The sequence below is a fragment of the Mobula hypostoma genome, chromosome 4 (assembly GCF_963921235.1).
Source record: "Mobula hypostoma chromosome 4, sMobHyp1.1, whole genome shotgun sequence".
NCBI classification, from domain to species: domain Eukaryota; kingdom Metazoa; phylum Chordata; class Chondrichthyes; order Myliobatiformes; family Myliobatidae; genus Mobula; species Mobula hypostoma.
In genome coordinates this window covers 94,337,170-94,356,135 of record NC_086100.1, presented here as the reverse complement: position 1 = coordinate 94,356,135, position 18,966 = coordinate 94,337,170, and the positions used below count along the sequence as shown (strand labels likewise).

Below are 18,966 nucleotides of genomic sequence, written 5' to 3'. Positions count from 1 at the left end.
AATCTTTCCCTGTAACTCAACTCCTGAAGACCCGGCAACATCCTGATAAATCTTCTCTGCACACTTTCAATCTTACTGATATCCTTCCTATAGTTAGGTGACCAGAATTGTACACAATACTCCAAATTTGCCCTCACCAATGTCTTATACAACCTTGCAATAACATCCCAACTCCTATACTCAATACTTTGATTTATGAATGCCAGGATGCCAAAAGCCTTCTTTACAACCCTGTCTACCTGAAATGTCGACTCTTTATTTATTTCCCTGGATGCTGCCTGATCTGCTGAGTTCCTCCAGCATTGTGTGTGTGTTCACCCAGGACAAAATGATAGGACATTACTTAATCATCATATAACCCATTGGTTCCAACCTATATAATCCACTTTTGGTTCCTCACACAGCAGGTGATACAGTGGCTTTGGAAAATCTTAAGAGTCGTAAGAGTGGTTCTTATTTCAAAGCATTAGTTTAAGGGTTGGTTTTTCAGGCTATGGTTAAGACTGTTGGATGTGTTAGAAACACTTGATTTTTAACATTAATGAAGTAGGTTGATTGTAGGTGTACTGATTTTAGTGTGGTTTGCTTGAGGAGGAACGGGGGCAGGCATATCATTAGTGCAGATTTGGGAATAAAGTCAGAAAGACTCACTGCATGAAAACGGGTTATCAAACACCTATTTGCATAGCCCCTACACTGACCCCATTCCCATCAAGCTCACAGGCTCTGTGCCCACGTGCATCCAAGGGGCAAAATGCAGCCGCCAATTAAACTACCAAACTGCATGTTTTGGGATGTGATAGGAAACCAGGGCACCATATCGTAATGGATGTTGTTCATCCCACTGAGATCCACCAACAGACTGTTTCAAAAAAAATTGTCCATGTAATTTTCTGTCTGATGTGATCATGGCTCAGGCCCTAACTCACAGAGGTCACTGAGCACAGGTACCTCAGGAGACCTCGCTTGATTATCAGGAATTGTGTGGCAACCGTATGAATGAAGTATCAGGGATTGAGATTGTAGTGGAGCAGAGTAAACAAGGAAAGTAATCACAGCCAGTGAGCTATTATGCTAGTCTTCTTCTCTCACTGATCATTATGATCCCAGCAGAATAAATAGTTTCCATTGGATACAGCCACCTCCCAATCATAAGTTGATAAACCAGTTACAGAATGTTAAAGAATAGAACCATAGTCTCATTGGTTCATGCATGATAATAGGTGGACTTTGGGCTTTTATAAGAATTCTTCAGTCTGTCCTTCTGCCTACTTCCTCTTTCTGCATAACCCTGCAATATTTTCCTTTCCAAGTCCTTTTCTCTCATTTTGGAGAGAAAATTTCGACTCTACTTCCATTAATTCTGCAGAGAGAGTGTTTCAGATAGTAACAATACAGTCTTGCCAGAATCTTTAGATCTTTTGCTCCTTAGCTTGTATCTGATTACAAATATGGTAGCATCAGTACCAATTGACTCCAGTTTTGAATGCACCAATAGAATTTCTTTTTAATCTTTCATTTCCCTCAGGAGAACAATTTCAGGTTCCCCAAATGAGTGGAATTCCTAAGTCACTCATAGATTTAGGCAAGAATATGGAAAGAATCTGAAATAGTGAGGCAGTGAGCTAAATTTCTTCAGAAGAAAATGGTCAACTATGTTGTAGAGAGACTGTAAATATTAGAATCTGGATCGACACACAAAATATTGCAGGAACTGAGCAGGCCAGGCAGCATCTGCAGAGGGAAAAGGAGAGTTGATGGTTTGGGTTGAGATCCTTCACTCGGATTAAATGAAGGGTCTCAACTTGAGACGTTGGCTGTACATTTCCCTCCACAGATGCTGCCTGACCCACTGAATTCCTCCAGCAAGCTGCTCTACCTTGAAAATCATAAGGACAACCTTGTATATAATATGCAGAGAGCTAAAGGTAACATTTATTAGCAGCTTACTGAATCTCCTTTCCATTTTGGCAACATACTTTTTTGGCACAAATTAAGGAAAAGTAAAATTTTCAGGAGATAAAAGAATCCTTCTGTAAGAAGTAAGTTGAAGTGACTTTCAGCAGAAATAAAAGTTAAATGTAATAAATTGGATACATGCTTGCAAAGGAAATAAAACCTGTTGGTTATGAGGTAGGTTCAAGCGTGCCATCCCAACTGGAGAGCTAGTATGTATAATGGGCTGAATGGACTCCTTCTTACCTATATGCTTCTATAGAGGTGAAGTTTTAACCACAATGTACCCTGTGGTGCCCTTGTTTTAGACCTGAGCCCATGCAGTTTTCTAGATTCCCATTCCTGGTGTAGGTAGGGATCCAGGGGAGGAAGATAAGGGCACCTTGTGGTGGGGAAAGCTTGTAAAATGTCTGCTGCTGACATTGTCTGTGGTCGATCAAGTGATTGGTCCTCTGGCTGATAAGCTCACTCTCATTGGATGAAGCCAGCACTTGGCAGGTTAGTCACCGGACATCACAATCCAATTTGTACAGCATAATGACAGGAAATGACTGTACAGTGGGCATTTAGAGAAAAGCTTGTTTGCCCCTTGGATGAGCTGCAGTTAAGCGGTTGTGATTGGCAGTGAGGAAACCCAGCTGGCAAACTTCAATATTGATAAACCTTTTAACAAAGCAAGGAAATAGTGTGAATCCATCTGAGGAGCAAGCTATATAGGACTGATTGCATCCCCTGCCGTGCTTGAAGTAATCATAAGAGAGAAAGGGGATCTTTGCGTTAAAGATTAAATGAGACAAATCTGTATCAAACTCAAAGCTCAGTCACCACATGTGAAGATCTACACAGGCAAGCTGAGAACTTTGTGTGGATTGTGCTTTATAAAGGAACATCATTTGACACCACAATCTGCCACAGCATATTAATATTTGCAAAGATCCACAGAGCAAAAAATAAGTCTTCTCTATCACTGAAATCATGTGCATTTGTTGAGATATTGATGATATGTTCAGAACATAATTGGGTGCATGGAGAAAGGACTCTACATGGGAAGAAATGGTAAGTTTGTGAGGCAAATGAGGTACAGAGGATAAATCAATAACTTATGAAATAAATATCTACCCTAGTCAATGATAAGCGCTATTAGTGCATGGGAGGAGATAAAAGAGAAAGGGCAGTTTGAAACAAGAGACGGAACATGTAGGCGAACCAAATAATTAAATGTTAATAGAATTGTAAGGCTAAAATCCATTGTTTGTTGGGTAGTGGATCAAAAAAGCTGATTCAAAAAAAGTGATTCATTTCCCTGATGTCACAATAGCATTATTGTCATCTTTGTGTTGATAGGGAGAGCTTTCGTGACAATATCAACAATATATATCAAGGCGGCATTCTGAGCAAGACTCTGTACACAACTCGAAACTTTTGTCTTCAAGGAGTCATGTTAATTGTAAGAGTCAGTTAGGCCTGTACTGGAGAAAGATAAAGGAAATAAGCCTAAATCACAAAAGTTAAACTTCAAAACTTGATCAGCGCTTGTGAAGATCTGTGAGGAGAAGCTGAGAGGTTTGTGCTCCATTGTGCCTGTGTATGTGTGCTATTATAAGAAGGAGTTCTCAACAGATGTAGTCTGTTCAGTACATTCTACGCTGACTTGAATCAATGGGGATTCAACAAAAGCATAGTAGTGAATAAAAAGCAATCAAATTTAATTGACTCCGAGAAATAATACCGTAGGAAACTGGAGATAACGAGCTGTAATTCAGTTCCTTGGTTCCTAAGTACAATTATTCTTGAAGGATAAAAACCATTCAATGAAAGACAACTCTGAGCAAGGTGGCGGTAATGCACCATTAAGCTGGATGCCAACCACTGTAAAACAAGATACAGAACTCTGAGCAAGGATCCAGAGCACTGGCCCAGGAATCCAAGACAAAAAGAGATTACTCTGAAAATAGCAGCAAAGCAAGTTGGGATATCGGGCATTCCAGAGCAACTTAGAGCAAAGATGGCAAGTGGTAAAATGGAAGCTTTGCTGAATTTGCTACCTGAGGTGCCTTTGGACTCTGACAGCTTAGTTAGTCAGACAGTGTTTAACTCTCTGCAGGAACTGGGGTGCGTGGATGCAGAGGGTGTCCTGACATTCCTTCGTAAGTACATCACCCACCACCACCACCTGCCTCTGGCACGTCGCACAGACTTGCTGAAGGTGATGGTACAGTTGGTGAAGGACAACATTGATAAGCTGGGAAGGACAGTCGCTAAAAAACTCATCACCTTGGCTTCCTCAGAAATGACCAGACGCATGGATGTGACTGATGAGCACCAGGAGGTTGCAACCCAGCTCCTCCTCAGTGTGGGCCATTGGTTTACCAAGGAGGCTTTTGATGAGCTCCTTTCATTTTTCCAGCCAAAGACGGAGCCATTTTTCTTTGTGGTGCTGGCATTAGCCAATCTTTGTAAAGAGCACGTGCATTTCATCGTCCCTTTACTGAGACCTGTTCTCCAAACTCTGGTCGCTCTGCTTCCTGTCGTAACAGAGGAGAAAACCAAGTGGGTATTCTGCTTTGCCTTGGGAATTTTCAGTGAAAGCATCCTTGCATACTTGTATGACATAGAGGAAGCCCCAGACCCTACAGTGAAGAAGAATCTATTTTTCCTGGAGTTCTCCACTGCTTATGACATCCTGTTTAGTACGTGGCTGAGTTCAGATGAAGATAATGTCAACACAGCAGTGGTTGAGACATTAGGACAGATTACCCACCTTATACCTTTCGACAAACTGGAGAATGAACTGCCAAGGTTAATTCCCACAATCCTGGCCTTGTACCGGGGGGCCTCCAGTGACTTCTGCATCACCGAGGGTCTGTACGGCGTTCTGCACACAGCCATTGAGAGAAACAGTGAAGAGCTGGCTTTGCAGATCGACAGCTTGCTTATCAGCCTACACAGGCAGATCTGCACTGCACTCTGGCAGCCCAGTGACATTTATGTACAGAAGCAGCAACAAGAAATCCTTTGCTGCTTCAAACTTCTAACACCAGCATTCACCTCTCATATCATAGAATTCCTGCTGCTGAAACTGGAAATCAACAACAGCCAAGTCCGGTTGGGAACACTGACAATCCTGGATCACCTGATCAACGCAGTTCCTCTCTACATGGCCAGTCAGAAGAATCAGATTCTGGCTGGTACCAAGTTGTTGATGCTGGCTACCGACAACAGGGTGAAGGCAAAACTCAGCCAAGTCATATACACGATGGCCACACATAGTTACCTGCATTTGGATGGTGGTAAGGACATGGTGGAGTTTATCATCCGGCAGTGTGCTCTGCCCGTTATGGAGAATGAGAAGAACACAGCAGATCCCTTAGCCGAGATAGCAGATGTGGTCACAGACCAGAACTTAAGGAGGCAATGTGAGCAACTGATGGAAATGTTGACAGCTTTACCCATCGACAATGTTCTCTGGCCATTGCTCTTTGAATTCATTATCCCAGTTCGATGTACAAATGCCTTAGCGACGATTTGCAACTCTTTGGTGTTTCTTGCAATGAAGAAAGCAGAAGCTGAGCCCACTGAATATTTTCTCAATTACAAGGAGAATTCCAATATTCCTGGGCCTCAGGCACTGTTGACCAGGCTCCTGACTATGTCCTCCTCTTTGCATCAGGAGAAAAGCAGATGTACTCCTGTGTTATCTCTGCTCCGAGTTTTGGGCACTGATATCCACCCTGCAGCACCTCAAGTTTGGGAGAGGGAATTTCCGAACCTGCTCAACTATCTGCAAGTGAATTCTTCAAAATCTCTTTTGCAGAGCCAGTGGGAAGAAAAACTGGTGAAGGTTTTGCTGCAGACGCTGGAATTGATTGCAGACGAGAAATGGGCCAGTCAATTTGCTACGGAGCTTATCAGCCACCTTCACAGGCACAGCAATGTCTCACAGGAGAAGGGGTTTGTGTACAAGTGTCTAGGTGTGGTGCTGCAACTTAGCCAGGATGAAGAATTAGTGAAGAAGAAACTTCAAGAGATGCTGCAGACTGTGCAACATAGTGAATCTCAGGAGAAGGAAGGTATAGCTATTGGGTTTGGGTACTGTGCTGTTGCCCATCTCAACACTACATTGATTAGCCTGAAGGAATTTGCAAAGTTAAACATTTTTAAGAAGACTGCAAGTTATTTTCAGATTATAAAGGATCAGCAGAACATTGAGGTAATCAAGGTAAAAAGCACGCTCATTTTATGCTATGGGCATGTCATGTCATTTTCTCTGAAGGAACTCACTCTGGATAGGATAGACAATGAGATTATAGAGAACGTGCTCAACCATTATAATATCAGGATCTTAGGAATGAAGGTTGAGGTGAGGGATCTGAGTTTGAAATTAGGCCTGATCAAGACTGTGACACAGTCAGTGGCAGCCATCCAAGCCATTGCAAAGCCTAACTATAGTTTCAGCAGAAAGGCAGAGCTATTGCATTATATGCAAGAACTCATCAAGGCTGAGCCAACAGAGGCGATGGTGACCCCTGTCCGTAAGTCTGCAATCAATGCCTGCACATCTCTCTTAAAGCTGCAGCCTCCGTTAAAGGATAGTGCACAATTGATTCAAACATGCCTAAATGCTGTCTTCAGTTTGCCAAGACTGGAGGAGAATGCTGTCAGTGACCACCCTACCATAACTATGGAGGAGAGGAAGGTGCTCTTTACTGAGACAATGGCCTCCCTGTTGGATTTTTTGAAGGAGCTTCTCCTTTTGGATCTTTCCAGCACTGGGCTTCAGACAATATTTACAAACATGGAGGTGTGGATCCAGTCAGCCAAGGAGCATACACGAGAAATAGCAATGGAGACCTTCTTGCAGCTTCTGGTCTTTTACCTGGAACAAGCTGATGTCAGTGATAATGTTTCATCTCTTAACTTGGGTGTCATTATTGGATGTGTGGTGCTTCGATTCATGGATCCTTCTTGCATTGTAAGGGTGACGGCCATTGAATGTCTAGACATACTTCTGTGTATCCAATTACGCTTCAAAGGGCAGTCTGCAAACCAGCAAGACACTGAGGTAGAGAATCTAAAAAGCATTAAGCAGGAGCTTTATCAGTTCAATCAGAGTTCCATGTTTCAAATTGGTACTGAGATAGGAAATGTTCTCTCAAAGTGCATGGCTCAGGACCAGCTAAAAAGTTTACTCTTCACCTTGTTCAAAGGACTCACAGATAACCAAACCAATGGTTCCTATTCTGCCTCGATTGTCATCCTTGTCCTCATTTCGAACTGCGGGGCTAACCTCACCGATGTGCCAGAAATGATCAAAGCGCTGCACCACCAGTTGCAGTCAATCACTGAGGCAAGGATCGTACAGATGGTGACATTTCTCATCTCTGATCTGGTGTCCCAGCATATGCCAGTGACACTGCCCTGCCTCTTAAGTTATCCAATTCCTTTTGATAACCACATTGGTGATGTGTGGAGATTGCTAATGAAAACCAATTCAGTTGCTACAGCCTCCATTAAATACCTATTAGACAACTTAAAGCTGTTGTATGAAAGCAGTAAGGAATCGTTATTGGGCAGTGGGTCAAATTCTCAGATGCATCAGCCTCTGGCTGTAATCTACACTCTTCATGAGACAATATGTTCTCAGCATTCAATAACCATGATAGGGAGTCTCTATCCCCAGCTCTTCAGCACAGTTCTGATTCACCTGAGCTCCAGTGTCCAGCCCCGGCTTCCCTGGGACTTCCTTAGGATCCAGTCAGACAGGAAAACTGGATCGCCCCTGAAGCCTTTTAACGTTATGGCTTGCATCTACTCGGTGGAGATCCTTCAGGTCTTACTGAGGCAGGAGGAGAACAGCAATACAGACCTGGCACAGAATGAGGACTGGGATTTGCTCAGGAGGCCAGAAGTGCACCATCAAGGGGTTGCCCTGCTAGCAGGTGCTGTGGCCGGTCAAGCTGCGCCACACCTCATCGGCATTGTTGAACAACTTGCACCGGTCCTCGCCAACATCCACGAGAGCCAAAGGATTACAGTGGCTGCCTTCTTCGGGGAGCTTCTCTGCCAGACAGTGGTGTCAGAACTGCTCCTTACTGACACACTGGTGAGCATCTTGCTTCGGTGTTTGCTCGACAGCTCTGCTGTGGTCCAGTGGTTGGCTATCAAGGGCTTGGGCAATGCTGGAGCCTGTAATGAGGGGGATAAATACACCAGTAAGCTTCTGCCTACAATGCTGTCACTCATGGACACGAACTCCAAGCAGAACACACTGCTGGCATACGAGGCAATGCACACCCTCTCTAGTACCTTGGACAGCCTGCCCCAACATTACATCGAGCCAACCCTGACTGACGTAGTATTGGGCATTGAACCTCTACTTGAACACCAGCAGGATAAGGTGAGAGCTGCGGCGTTCAGCACCCTGTGGAAGCTGCTGCGATTTCAGGACATGCAGCGGGACCCGATCTTTTCCGAGCACCTGTGTTCCACCTTGGTCAGCTTGCTGATTCACCTCAAGGACAGGAACGATGAGGTGAGGAGAACCTGCAGGCTAATTCTGAAACAACTCGGGCCACTGTTGGAGTCAAAGCGCTTGTGCGCACTGTTTGCGGAGCTGGACTCAGAGGAAGGGCCCCTGGATTATGACAGTTACCTGACTGCGGCTTCTCTGTACATTGGTGAAGATCTCTCCAGCAAGGTCATTCACTACGTACAGCACTGCGCCCTCTTCTTCAGCAACCCACAGACCGAGATGCGGGAGAACGCGGTCACCTTGGCGAGTTGCCTCATGCCCAATGCGGTAGCAGATTATCCCAGGTCACCAGCCGCAAATGAGATCTGCCAAAAGATGATCGTTTTGCTGTCGGATCACGTGCAGAGTGTCCGGGTCAAAACGGTAATCGGAATACAGCGCCTCTACATGTACTGACCATTGTCAGGTCAGGACTGGGGTCTGTTGGGTCCCGGTGGAAAATTCCTCCTGATGTCAGGAATTTCCTTTGGTACAAAAATGACGAGGGAAAAAGATTGAGATATTGGCTCCTCGATGGTGTGAGTTGGAAATAATCATCAATTTATAATGATTATTGTTTGTGCTATCATTTTAAGGCGATTAAACATTAATTTTTCAATCAGTACATTGGTTGGAGTTGTCTGAATTAAGTTTAATATATTTTAATACCAATGAATCACTTTCCCTTTCACCCTCACAACCATATGTCTGCTTGCCCCTAAACAAGGGGAAAATTGGATACATATCTCTTGGTTCTGAGGTCCTACATTTTACAGTGAATATCTCTATTGAGTGCTTATATTCAGTTTGTAGGAGTGACCTCAAGCTTTGGGCTGTTTGCCACTTTAATTCACCATCTGACCCTTACTCTCATCTCTGCTTTTGGCACCTGAAGTGCTACAACGAAACCCAAAGCAAACTTGAAATAAGGTACTTCATCTTCCATTGCAGTCTTCCAGGCTCAATGTCAAATTCTCCAGCTTTAGGAAACGCACACTTTTGTCCGTATCCGAATTGACCAGTTCTACTTGTCATCATTTTGGCTCAATTTCTGCCCTGCTGGGCACAGCCTACAGCTTCATCATTGCACAGATAAAGAAGCATAATTGTCTCCATTAATCAACTTAGCCTCACCCTTTCAGAGGTATTTCTACACATCCTTCGCCCACCTTTTCTCCTACTGCAAACAACCATGTTTCTCCTTCTATTCTCTAATGAGGAGGCATAGACTTGAAATGTTAACTTTTTCTAAAATTTTCCACAGATGGTTACTTACCTGATGTGTGCTTCCTGCACTTTTATTCTACAGTGAGCCTAGTTAATCCATTGTTTATCATTATATCCTTCCTCTATTCATACCCTGGGGGAGATTAAGGAGGGAAAAGCTTTCCTCCTTGGTATCTTGCAAACCCTGGACAACTGTTGATGAGATCAATGTGACCGGGCTGGAGTTTAACTCACTTTAGATCTGACCCACCACTCTCTTTATACCAGATATTAGTGTCAAAGATTACAGCTTAAAGATGGCAATATCCTTCATATCCTTCCTCTATTCATAACCCGGCCAAATCACCTTTTTTCTATGACGTTGTTAAACCATAGTAACTTTGGACACATTTTCTAGTCTTTCCTTCTCCCCATGAGCCTCTCTCTTTCCTGTTTCTTTGTGACTTCCAGCATCATCCAATCTTGCAATCACCTCATGGTTTTCACCTGATCATAGCCTTCACATTAATTCCTTTCTCCCCAGAAGCTTCTGATCGCCACAACGTGAAAGGTTAATCAACTACTTACTTCAGGGAGAACATGAAAACTCCACATGGACAGCATCTGAGGTTAGGACAGAAATGGGTCGACGAAGCTGTGAAACAGCAGCTCATCTCGTTGCATCACTGTCCCACTGCCCCACTTCCAAACCCAAATCCAATTTCTATCTTACTGTTGTAAGAATAATCATCAATCCCCTAGAATGATAGCATTGACCTTAAAATCTAACTCGTTATGTCCTCGCACTTTATAGTCTATCTGCACTGCACCTTCTCTGTAACTGGAACACTTTATTCTTTCAGTGCTTTTCCTTTGTATCTGAATGGACTGAAGTGATGAAATGAATCACATGGATGGCATGCAAAGTGGTTTTTCACTGTTCCTCTATTCATGTGACAAGAACACAATCAACTTATCAATTTCATTTACCAGTTTACCAATAATAAACCAATTGCCAGTAGAAGTGAACTAGAAGGTAACAGAACTACCTCATATGGGAAGAACCTTGTACTGCCTCAATGCATGAGATAATGAAATGATCTATATGAATGGCATGCAAAACAAAGTTTTTCCCTGTACCTCAGTACGTGACAATATTAAACCATTATACCAATCTTCCATATATTACCTTCATCGTCTAAGCCTCACGATGATAGCTATTGAGTCAGTGAGATCTGTTGACTCTCTTCATTGTAATAAGTACCATTGCTAATAATGGCCGATGCAGCATGTGCAACAGAGGTTGAATGGCAAGTTAAAGGTCTGTATTCCAGCATCTGCAGTGCCTCTTGTGTCTATGTTTGATTGCGTCTTCTCTGTTTATAAGATATTTTCTTGAATCAGAAAGAAGTGTTTGCAAAAATCTACTGGCAGCTCCAAAAAGCAAATGAGTAACTGGTATTAAGCTGTCAGCTTGTGTGGGAAGAAAATATCATCACCTTATTGTCACTAAGTATTCCAAACCAAAGCATCATCTATGTGAGTGTTTTGTTGCCACATATTATACCACAATGTAAGTGACCTGCAGAACTGCATTTAATAACATCAAAACCACTTTTTTTTCAATAATTAGTTGTCAATAGCCACACACCAAACTACTGTGCCATCATTAATCTTTCAGTGTGATTGTAGGATTCTGAGTGGAATATTTTGCTTCTGAGTCCCGAAGCTTGTTGGTTTGTGCCTCGCTCTGAAGACAAAGTACAAAATCTTTAGCTGACTCTCCAGTGAAGGAATGCTGAACATTCAGGAAATGTTAAACTGAAACCTGTCTGCCCTGTCAGGTAGAATGAAAGACCCCAATGTCAGATTCTCGTAGATCTTTGGTTAGGTCACAACTGGAGTGCTGTGTGCAATTCTGGTCACCACAGGGAGGAGGTCAGTGTGCTGGCGAGGTGGCGATTCGTCAGGATATTGTCTGGAGTGGAGTGTTTCAGTTATGATGGGAGATTTCTCAGGCTGGATTTGTTTTCCTTTCAGCAGATGAGGCTGAAGAGGGACCTGATACAGAGGTATATGGAATTATGAGGGGTATTGATAGGATGGACAGGGAGACATCAGAAACCTGAAGGAATGGGTTTAATGTAAGGAATAAGAGCGCTAGAGGGGTTTTATGGAAAAATAAAATTATCCAGAGGATGGTTGCTTTCTGGAATGCTCTTTCTGAGAAGGTGAGGAAGACAGGTTCTTTCATAGTATTTAAAAATATTTGGACAAGCACAAATCTAGGCAAAGAATGTTATGGACTTAGTGCTGGCAAATGAGATTAGAATAGACGGGAACTGGCTGGTCAGCATGGACTTGGTCAGCTGAAGGACCTGTTTCCAAGTCGCCCGACTCTATGAATAAATTATTGAATACACATATTCATGTCTGTGGTGGATTTTTGCTCTATAAACGAGTACATTATAATTAGATATAGACAGAAAATTAGAGCTGAATCGAGAATCATATTATCCATGAACTTAATGAATGGTGAAACAGGCTTGAAGAGCCAAAGGGCCAACTCATACTTCTATTACTTGTTTGTTGCTGTTTTTTTCTCTATTTCAAGGGACAAGGTTGACATCGGAAGATCTGACCTCAAGCCTTCAGAAGTGACTGCTCAGGATCCTAGTGTCATCCTGCACCCTACTCTTGTCCTACTAGCCATAGAGGAAGGGGCTTGGATCTTTCTCTTGAGCACAGTGTTACACTGAGTTCACTGAATCACCTCCGGAACATTGCAGTTCAAACAATAGTGGCTTTCTCCTGAACATACCGCTGGCTAGATTTGAACCAGTGAACAGTTTACCAACTACAGAATTTACTTCACCTCAAGTTTTAATTTAGTGAAGGTTATTCTTTTGTTAGAGTGGATTAGAAGTGACTGCAAGTTGCAGGAATTAGATACTACTTGATTCATTATTAATAAGGTGCACATAGGTTGTGAAATTCCTGCCTCTAATTAATCATAATGTCTGAGATCGGAATGCATTGTCTTGAAGCTGCAGCTGATCACAAAAAATAATAATTACTCTTCTCATTTTCCTTTACATGGAACATTTTTAAAAATTAAAATTTATGGGGTAACGAATATTGTGTTCTGGACTTCAGAAAATACCCACAAGCTCCATGGGTCACACAGGAGCCATTCTGTGTAGTGGAATGTCTCTCAATAATAAACACGGGGTGTGGCAGAAACAGATTTAACTCCTTTCGGAGTGATCCATTTTCAACTGAGAATGGTATTTTAAGAATTTTAGTGAGTAGAATAGATTCATCACCAGGCTGCAGGAGTCGAAAGAATTTTATAATGTGTACTCTTATAAAAGTGAGGATGGAAATTATGGAGGCTTTGTGATCAAGGTATCTAAAATAATAAAATAGTAAAGAGGAAGATAATCCAGCCCATGCCTTAAAATCAGAGCTAAACTGGCACAGAAGCATTACTGTTTCAGGCTGAGACCCTTCATCAGCACTGGAAAGGAAGGGGAGAAGGAGAGAAGTTCTTCTCCTCTTCTTTTCCAGTCCTGATGAAAGGTCTTGGCCAGAAATGTCCACTGTTTACCCTTGCTGCCTGGCCTGCTGAGATCCCCCAGCATTTTGTGTGTGTAACCCTGGTTTAACCCTGACTTCCAGTGCTGCCAGTGTCTGGAGTTTGCACATGTGACTGTGATAGATGCTATACTTTCCTCCCACATCAAGAAGGCTTGGAGGTTGTTGGGCTACGTGCCCCGAGTGTGTAGGTCAATGATAGGAATTGATATGATTACGGGGTGAATAAAATGGGTTAAGGTAGGATTGGTGCAAATGGTTATCTGATGGTCATTGTGAGTTGAGCCAAAAGGCTTATTCCCATAGTGTTTACTGGAACTCTATGATTCTGTTTAGTGGTGATATACAAAGGGTAGTGGAGATAGAGAAGTTGAGAGTCATATTAATCCATGGATCCTCGATAGGATTTTACAAGGCTATGAGATATGAGCTCCAACTATCTAACCAAAAGCTTTGAAAGCTGAAAGACTTTCTCCTATTCAGATATTCCTGTTAATGTCTGATCAGAATCTACATACCCTGGAAACACGCAGGGAGTTCATTTAGAGTTTTTGGACAGTTTAAGGTATTTAGGGCTGTTTATAGTAAGTTTGTTGTTAGATTTCTTTTCAAACACAAAATAATCAGTGTGACATAGAACACAGAACATAGCACAGCTCTGGCCCTCCACCCGTGATGTTGGACTGACCTTTTAACTTACTCCGAGGTCAATCTAACCCTTCCCCCCCCACACGTGGTGGCATCTGTTATTCTTGCAAGACCATGGATCGGCGCCTGGTTCCAGGGTACAGGCCTGGGCAAGGTTGTATGGAAGACCAGCAGTCGCCCATGCAGCAAGTCTCCCCTCTCCGCAACATGGATGTTGTCCAAGGGAAGGGGAAGGGCTGATAGATGATAGATAGATTCCCTCTGTTAGATGGACTGCCTTCCCAGACTGACGAGCTCCATCTACCCAAAGCACTTCTTTTTAGGCGCCAGGACCCGCCTTCGCCCCTTCTCCTGTCAGTGGAAACAGTTCCGCTGGGCTTAGAGGTTAAGCCACACGGGAAGGCCAGGAGTTGGACTTGGTTGTCAGAAGCTACTTGAGGCGCATACCGTGAGGAGCACTTTTAGGTAGAGGGAGCTTGTCCCCACTACCAGTCCTCGGCTTGACAACCTTGGAACATAACCCTCCATTTTTCTATCATTTATGTGCCTTATATGAGTTTCTTAAATGCCCCTAATATATCTGCCTCTACCACTAACCCTGGTAGGGTAATGCACACACTTATACTCTCTGTGTCAACTTGAAATTATGCTCCTTTGTATTAGCCATTTCCGCCCCAGGAAAAAGTTTTATCTATCTATCTGCTCTATCTATGCCTTATGCCTCTTATGTACACCTCTCACAGACAAGTCCTGACGAAGGGTCTCGGCCCAAAACGTTGACTGTACTCTTTTCCATTGATGCTGCCTGGCCTGCTGAGTTCCTCCATCATTTTGTGTGTGTTGCTTGTACACTTCTGTCAAGTTGCCTCTCATCCTCCTTTACTCCAAAGAGGAAAGTCCCAGCTTGTTCATCTTATCTTCATGTGACATGCCCTGTAGTCCAGGCAGCATCCTGGTAAATCTTCACTGCGTCCTCTTCAAACCTTTCACATCCTTATAATGAGGCAACTGGAATTCCAAGTGTGGTCTTACCAAGGTCTTATAGAGCTGCAACATTACATTGTAGCTCTTGAACTCAATCTGCCGATTAATGAACGCGAACACACTATATGCCTTCTTACCCACCCTATCACCTTTTGTAGCAGCTTTGAGGGAGCTGTGGCTGTCAGTTGTGGACACTATCCACAACTCCAACTCTTTGTGTCATCTGTAAACTTACTAACGCACCCTTTCACTTCGTCATCCAAGTCATTTATAAATATCACAAAGAGTGGGAGTCCCAGAACAGATCCCTGTGGGATCCACTGGTTACCAACCTCCAGGTAGAATACTCTCCATCTACTACTACCCTCTGCCTTCTATTAAGCATGTTAATTCTGCATCCACCCAGCCAAGTTTCCCTGGATCCCATGTCTCCTGACTTTCTGAATGAGCCTACTATTGGGAAACTTATCAAATGCCTTACTAAAATCCACATATACCACATCCATTGCTCTACCTTCATCAATATGCTTTGTCACATCACCAACAAATTCAATCATGGGGCATGACCTGTCCCTTACAAAGCCATGCTGGCTATCTCTAATCAGACCTTGCTTCTCCAAATATTCATAAATCCTGTCTATAAGAATCCTTCCAATAATTTGCCACCACTGAAGTAAGGTATTCTGATCTATAATTCCCAAGGTGATCTCTGCTCTCTTTCTTGAACAAAGGAATAACATTTGTCACCTTCTAATCATCTGGTACTATTCCTGTGGCCAGTGAGGATGGCAAATGCACAGCAATCTTTTCCCTCACTTCCTGTAACAATCTGGGATATATCCTGTCTGGCCCTGGGTTTAATCTATCCTGATAAGACCACACCTGGAGTATTGTGTGCAGTTTTGTTCTCCAAATTTGAGGAAGGGCATTCTTGCTATTGAGGGAGTGCAGCATAAGTTCACAAGTTTAATTCGCGGGATGGCAGGACTGATTGGAGGGACTGGGCTTGTATACACTGAAATTTAGAAGGATGAGAGAGGATCTGTTTGAAACATATAAGATTATTAAGGGATTGGACACGCTAGAGGCGGGAAACATGTTACTGATGTTGGGGGAGTTCAGAACCAGAGGCCACAATTTGAGAATAAGGGGTAGGCCATTTAGAACGGAGTTGAGGAAAAACTTTTTCGCCCAGAGAGTTGTGGATCTGTGGAATGGTCTGCCTCAGAAGGCAATAGAGGCCAATTCTCTGGATGCTTTCAAGAAAGAGTTAGATAGAGCTCTTAAAGATAGCGGAGTCAAGGGATATGGGGAGAAGGTAGGAACAGGGTACTGATTGTGGATGATCAGCCATGATCACAGTGAATGGAGGTGCTGGCTCGAAGGACTGAATGGCCTACTCCTGCACCTATTGTCTATTGTCTATTGATGCTTTTCAAGCATTCTAACAGGTCCTCTCTCTTACCATTAACATGTAGAAGCATACCAACATTGTTCACGTTGTCCTCACAAAGGTCAAGGGCCCTCTCACTGGTGAATACTGAAGTCATTAAGGACCTCGGCTGCAGGCACATCTCCTCTACTATCTCTGATCAGTCCTACCCTCACCCTGGCCATCCCACATCTCCTCTACTATCTCTGATCAGTCCTACCCTCACCCTGGCCATCCCACATCTCCTCTACTATCTCTGATCAGTCCTACCCTCACCCTGGCCATCCCACATCTCCTCTACTATCTCTGATCAGTCCTACCCTCACCCTGGCCATCCCACATCTCCTCTACTATCTCTGATCAGTCCTACCCTCACCCTGGCCATCCCACATCTCCTCTACTATCTCTGATCAGTCCTACCCTCACCCTGGCCATCCCACATTTCCTCCACTATCTCTGATCAGTCCTACCCTCACCCTGGCCATTCCACATCTCCTCTACTATCTCTGATCAGTCCTACCCTCACCCTGGCCATCCCACATTTCCTCCACTATCTCTGATCAGTCCTACCCTCACCCTGGCCATTCCACATCTCCTCTACTATCTCTGATCAGTCCTACCCTCACCCTGGCCATCCCACATCTCCTCTACTATCTCTGATCAGTCCTACCCTCACCCTGGCCATCCCACATCTCCTCTACTATCTCTGATCAGTCCTACCCTCACCCTGGCCAACCTACATTTCCTCTACTATCTCTGATCAGTCCTACCCTCACCCTGGCCATCCCACATCTCCTCTACTATCTCTGATCAGTCCTACCCTCACCCTGGCCATCCCACACCTCCTCTACTATCTCTGATCAGTCCTACCCTCACCCTGGCCAACCTACATTTCCTCTACTATCTCTGATCAGTCCTACCCTCACCCTGGCCATCCCACATCTCCTCTACTATCTCTGATCAGTCCTACCCTCACCCTGGCCAACCTACATTTCCTCTACTATCTCTGATCAGTCCTACCCTCACCCTGGCCATCCCACATCTCCTCTACTATCTCTGATCAGTCCTACCCTCACCCTGGCCATCCCACATTTCCTCTACTATCTCTGATCAGTCCTACCCTCACCCTGGCCATTCCACATCTCCTCTACTATCTCTGATCAGTCCTACCCTCACCCTGGCCATCCCACATCTCCTCTACTATCTCTGATCAGTCCTACCCTCACCCTGGCCATCCCACATCTCCTCTACTATCTCTGATCAGTCCTACCCTCACCCTGGCCATTCCACATCTCCTCTACTATCTCTGATCAGTCCTACCCTCACCCTGGCCAACCTACATTTCCTCTACTATCTCTGATCAGTCCTACCCTCACCCTAGCCATCCCACATCTCCTCTACTATCTCTGATCAGTCCTACCCTCACCCTGGCCATCCCACATCTCCTCTACTATCTCTGATCAGTCCTACCCTCACCCGGGCCATCCCACATCTCCTCTACTATCTCTGATCAGTCCTACCCTCACCCTGGCCATCCCACATCTCCTCTACTATCTCTGATCAGTCCTACCCTCACCCTGGCCATCCCACATCTCCTCTACTATCTCTGATCAGTCCTACCCTCACCCTGGCCATCCCACATTTCCTCTACTATCTCTGATCAGTCCTACCCTCACCCTGGCCATTCCACATCTCCTCTACTATCTCTGATCAGTCCTACCCTCACCCTGGCCATCCCACATCTCCTCTACTATCTCTGATCAGTCCTATCCTCACCCTGGCCATCCCACATCTCCTCTACTATCTCTGATCAGTCCTACCCTCACCCTGGCCATCCCACATTTCCTCCACTATCTCTGATCAGTCCTACCCTCACCCTGGCCATTCCACATCTCCTCTACTATCTCTGATCAGTCCTACCCTCACCCTGGCCATCCCACATCTCCTCTACTATCTCTGATCAGTCCTACCCTCACCCTGGCCATCCCACATCTCCTCTACTATCTCTGATCAGTCCTACCCTCACCCTGGCCAACCTACATTTCCTCTACTATCACTGATCAGTCCTACCCTCACCCTGGCCATCCCACATCTCCTCTACTATCTCTGATCAGTCCTACCCTCACCCTGGCCATCCCACATCTCCTCTACTATCTCTGATCAGTCCTACCCTCACCCTGGCCAACCTACATTTCCTCTACTATCTCTGATCAGTCCTACCCTCACCCTGGCCATCCCACATCTCCTCTACTATCTCTGATCAGTCCTACCCTCACCCTGGCCAACCTACATTTCCTCTACTATCTCTGATCAGTCCTACCCTCACCCTGGCCATCCCACATCTCCTCTACTATCTCTGATCAGTCCTACCCTCACCCTGGCCATCCCACATTTCCTCTACTATCTCTGATCAGTCCTACCCTCACCCTGGCCATTCCACATCTCCTCTACTATCTCTGATCAGTCCTACCCTCACCCTGGCCATCCCACATTTCCTCTACTATCTCTGATCAGTCCTACCCTCACCCTGGCCATTCCACATCTCCTCTACTATCTCTGATCAGTCCTACCCTCACCCTGGCCAACCTACATTTCCTCTACTATCTCTGATCAGTCCTACCCTCACCCTGGC

General features: G+C 44.5%; 1 protein-coding gene across 1 annotated transcript; it reads left to right on the top strand.

Annotated features, from left to right (window-relative positions):
- Window positions 1-3,961: 3,961 nt before the first annotated feature.
- Window positions 3,962-8,884, top strand: LOC134345970 (maestro heat-like repeat-containing protein family member 1). The gene has a single exon (XM_063047313.1). The coding sequence runs from the start codon at window positions 3,962-3,964 to the stop codon at window positions 8,882-8,884; it is 4,923 nt and encodes a 1,640-aa protein (XP_062903383.1).
- The last annotated feature ends 10,082 nt before the right edge of the window (window positions 8,885-18,966 follow it).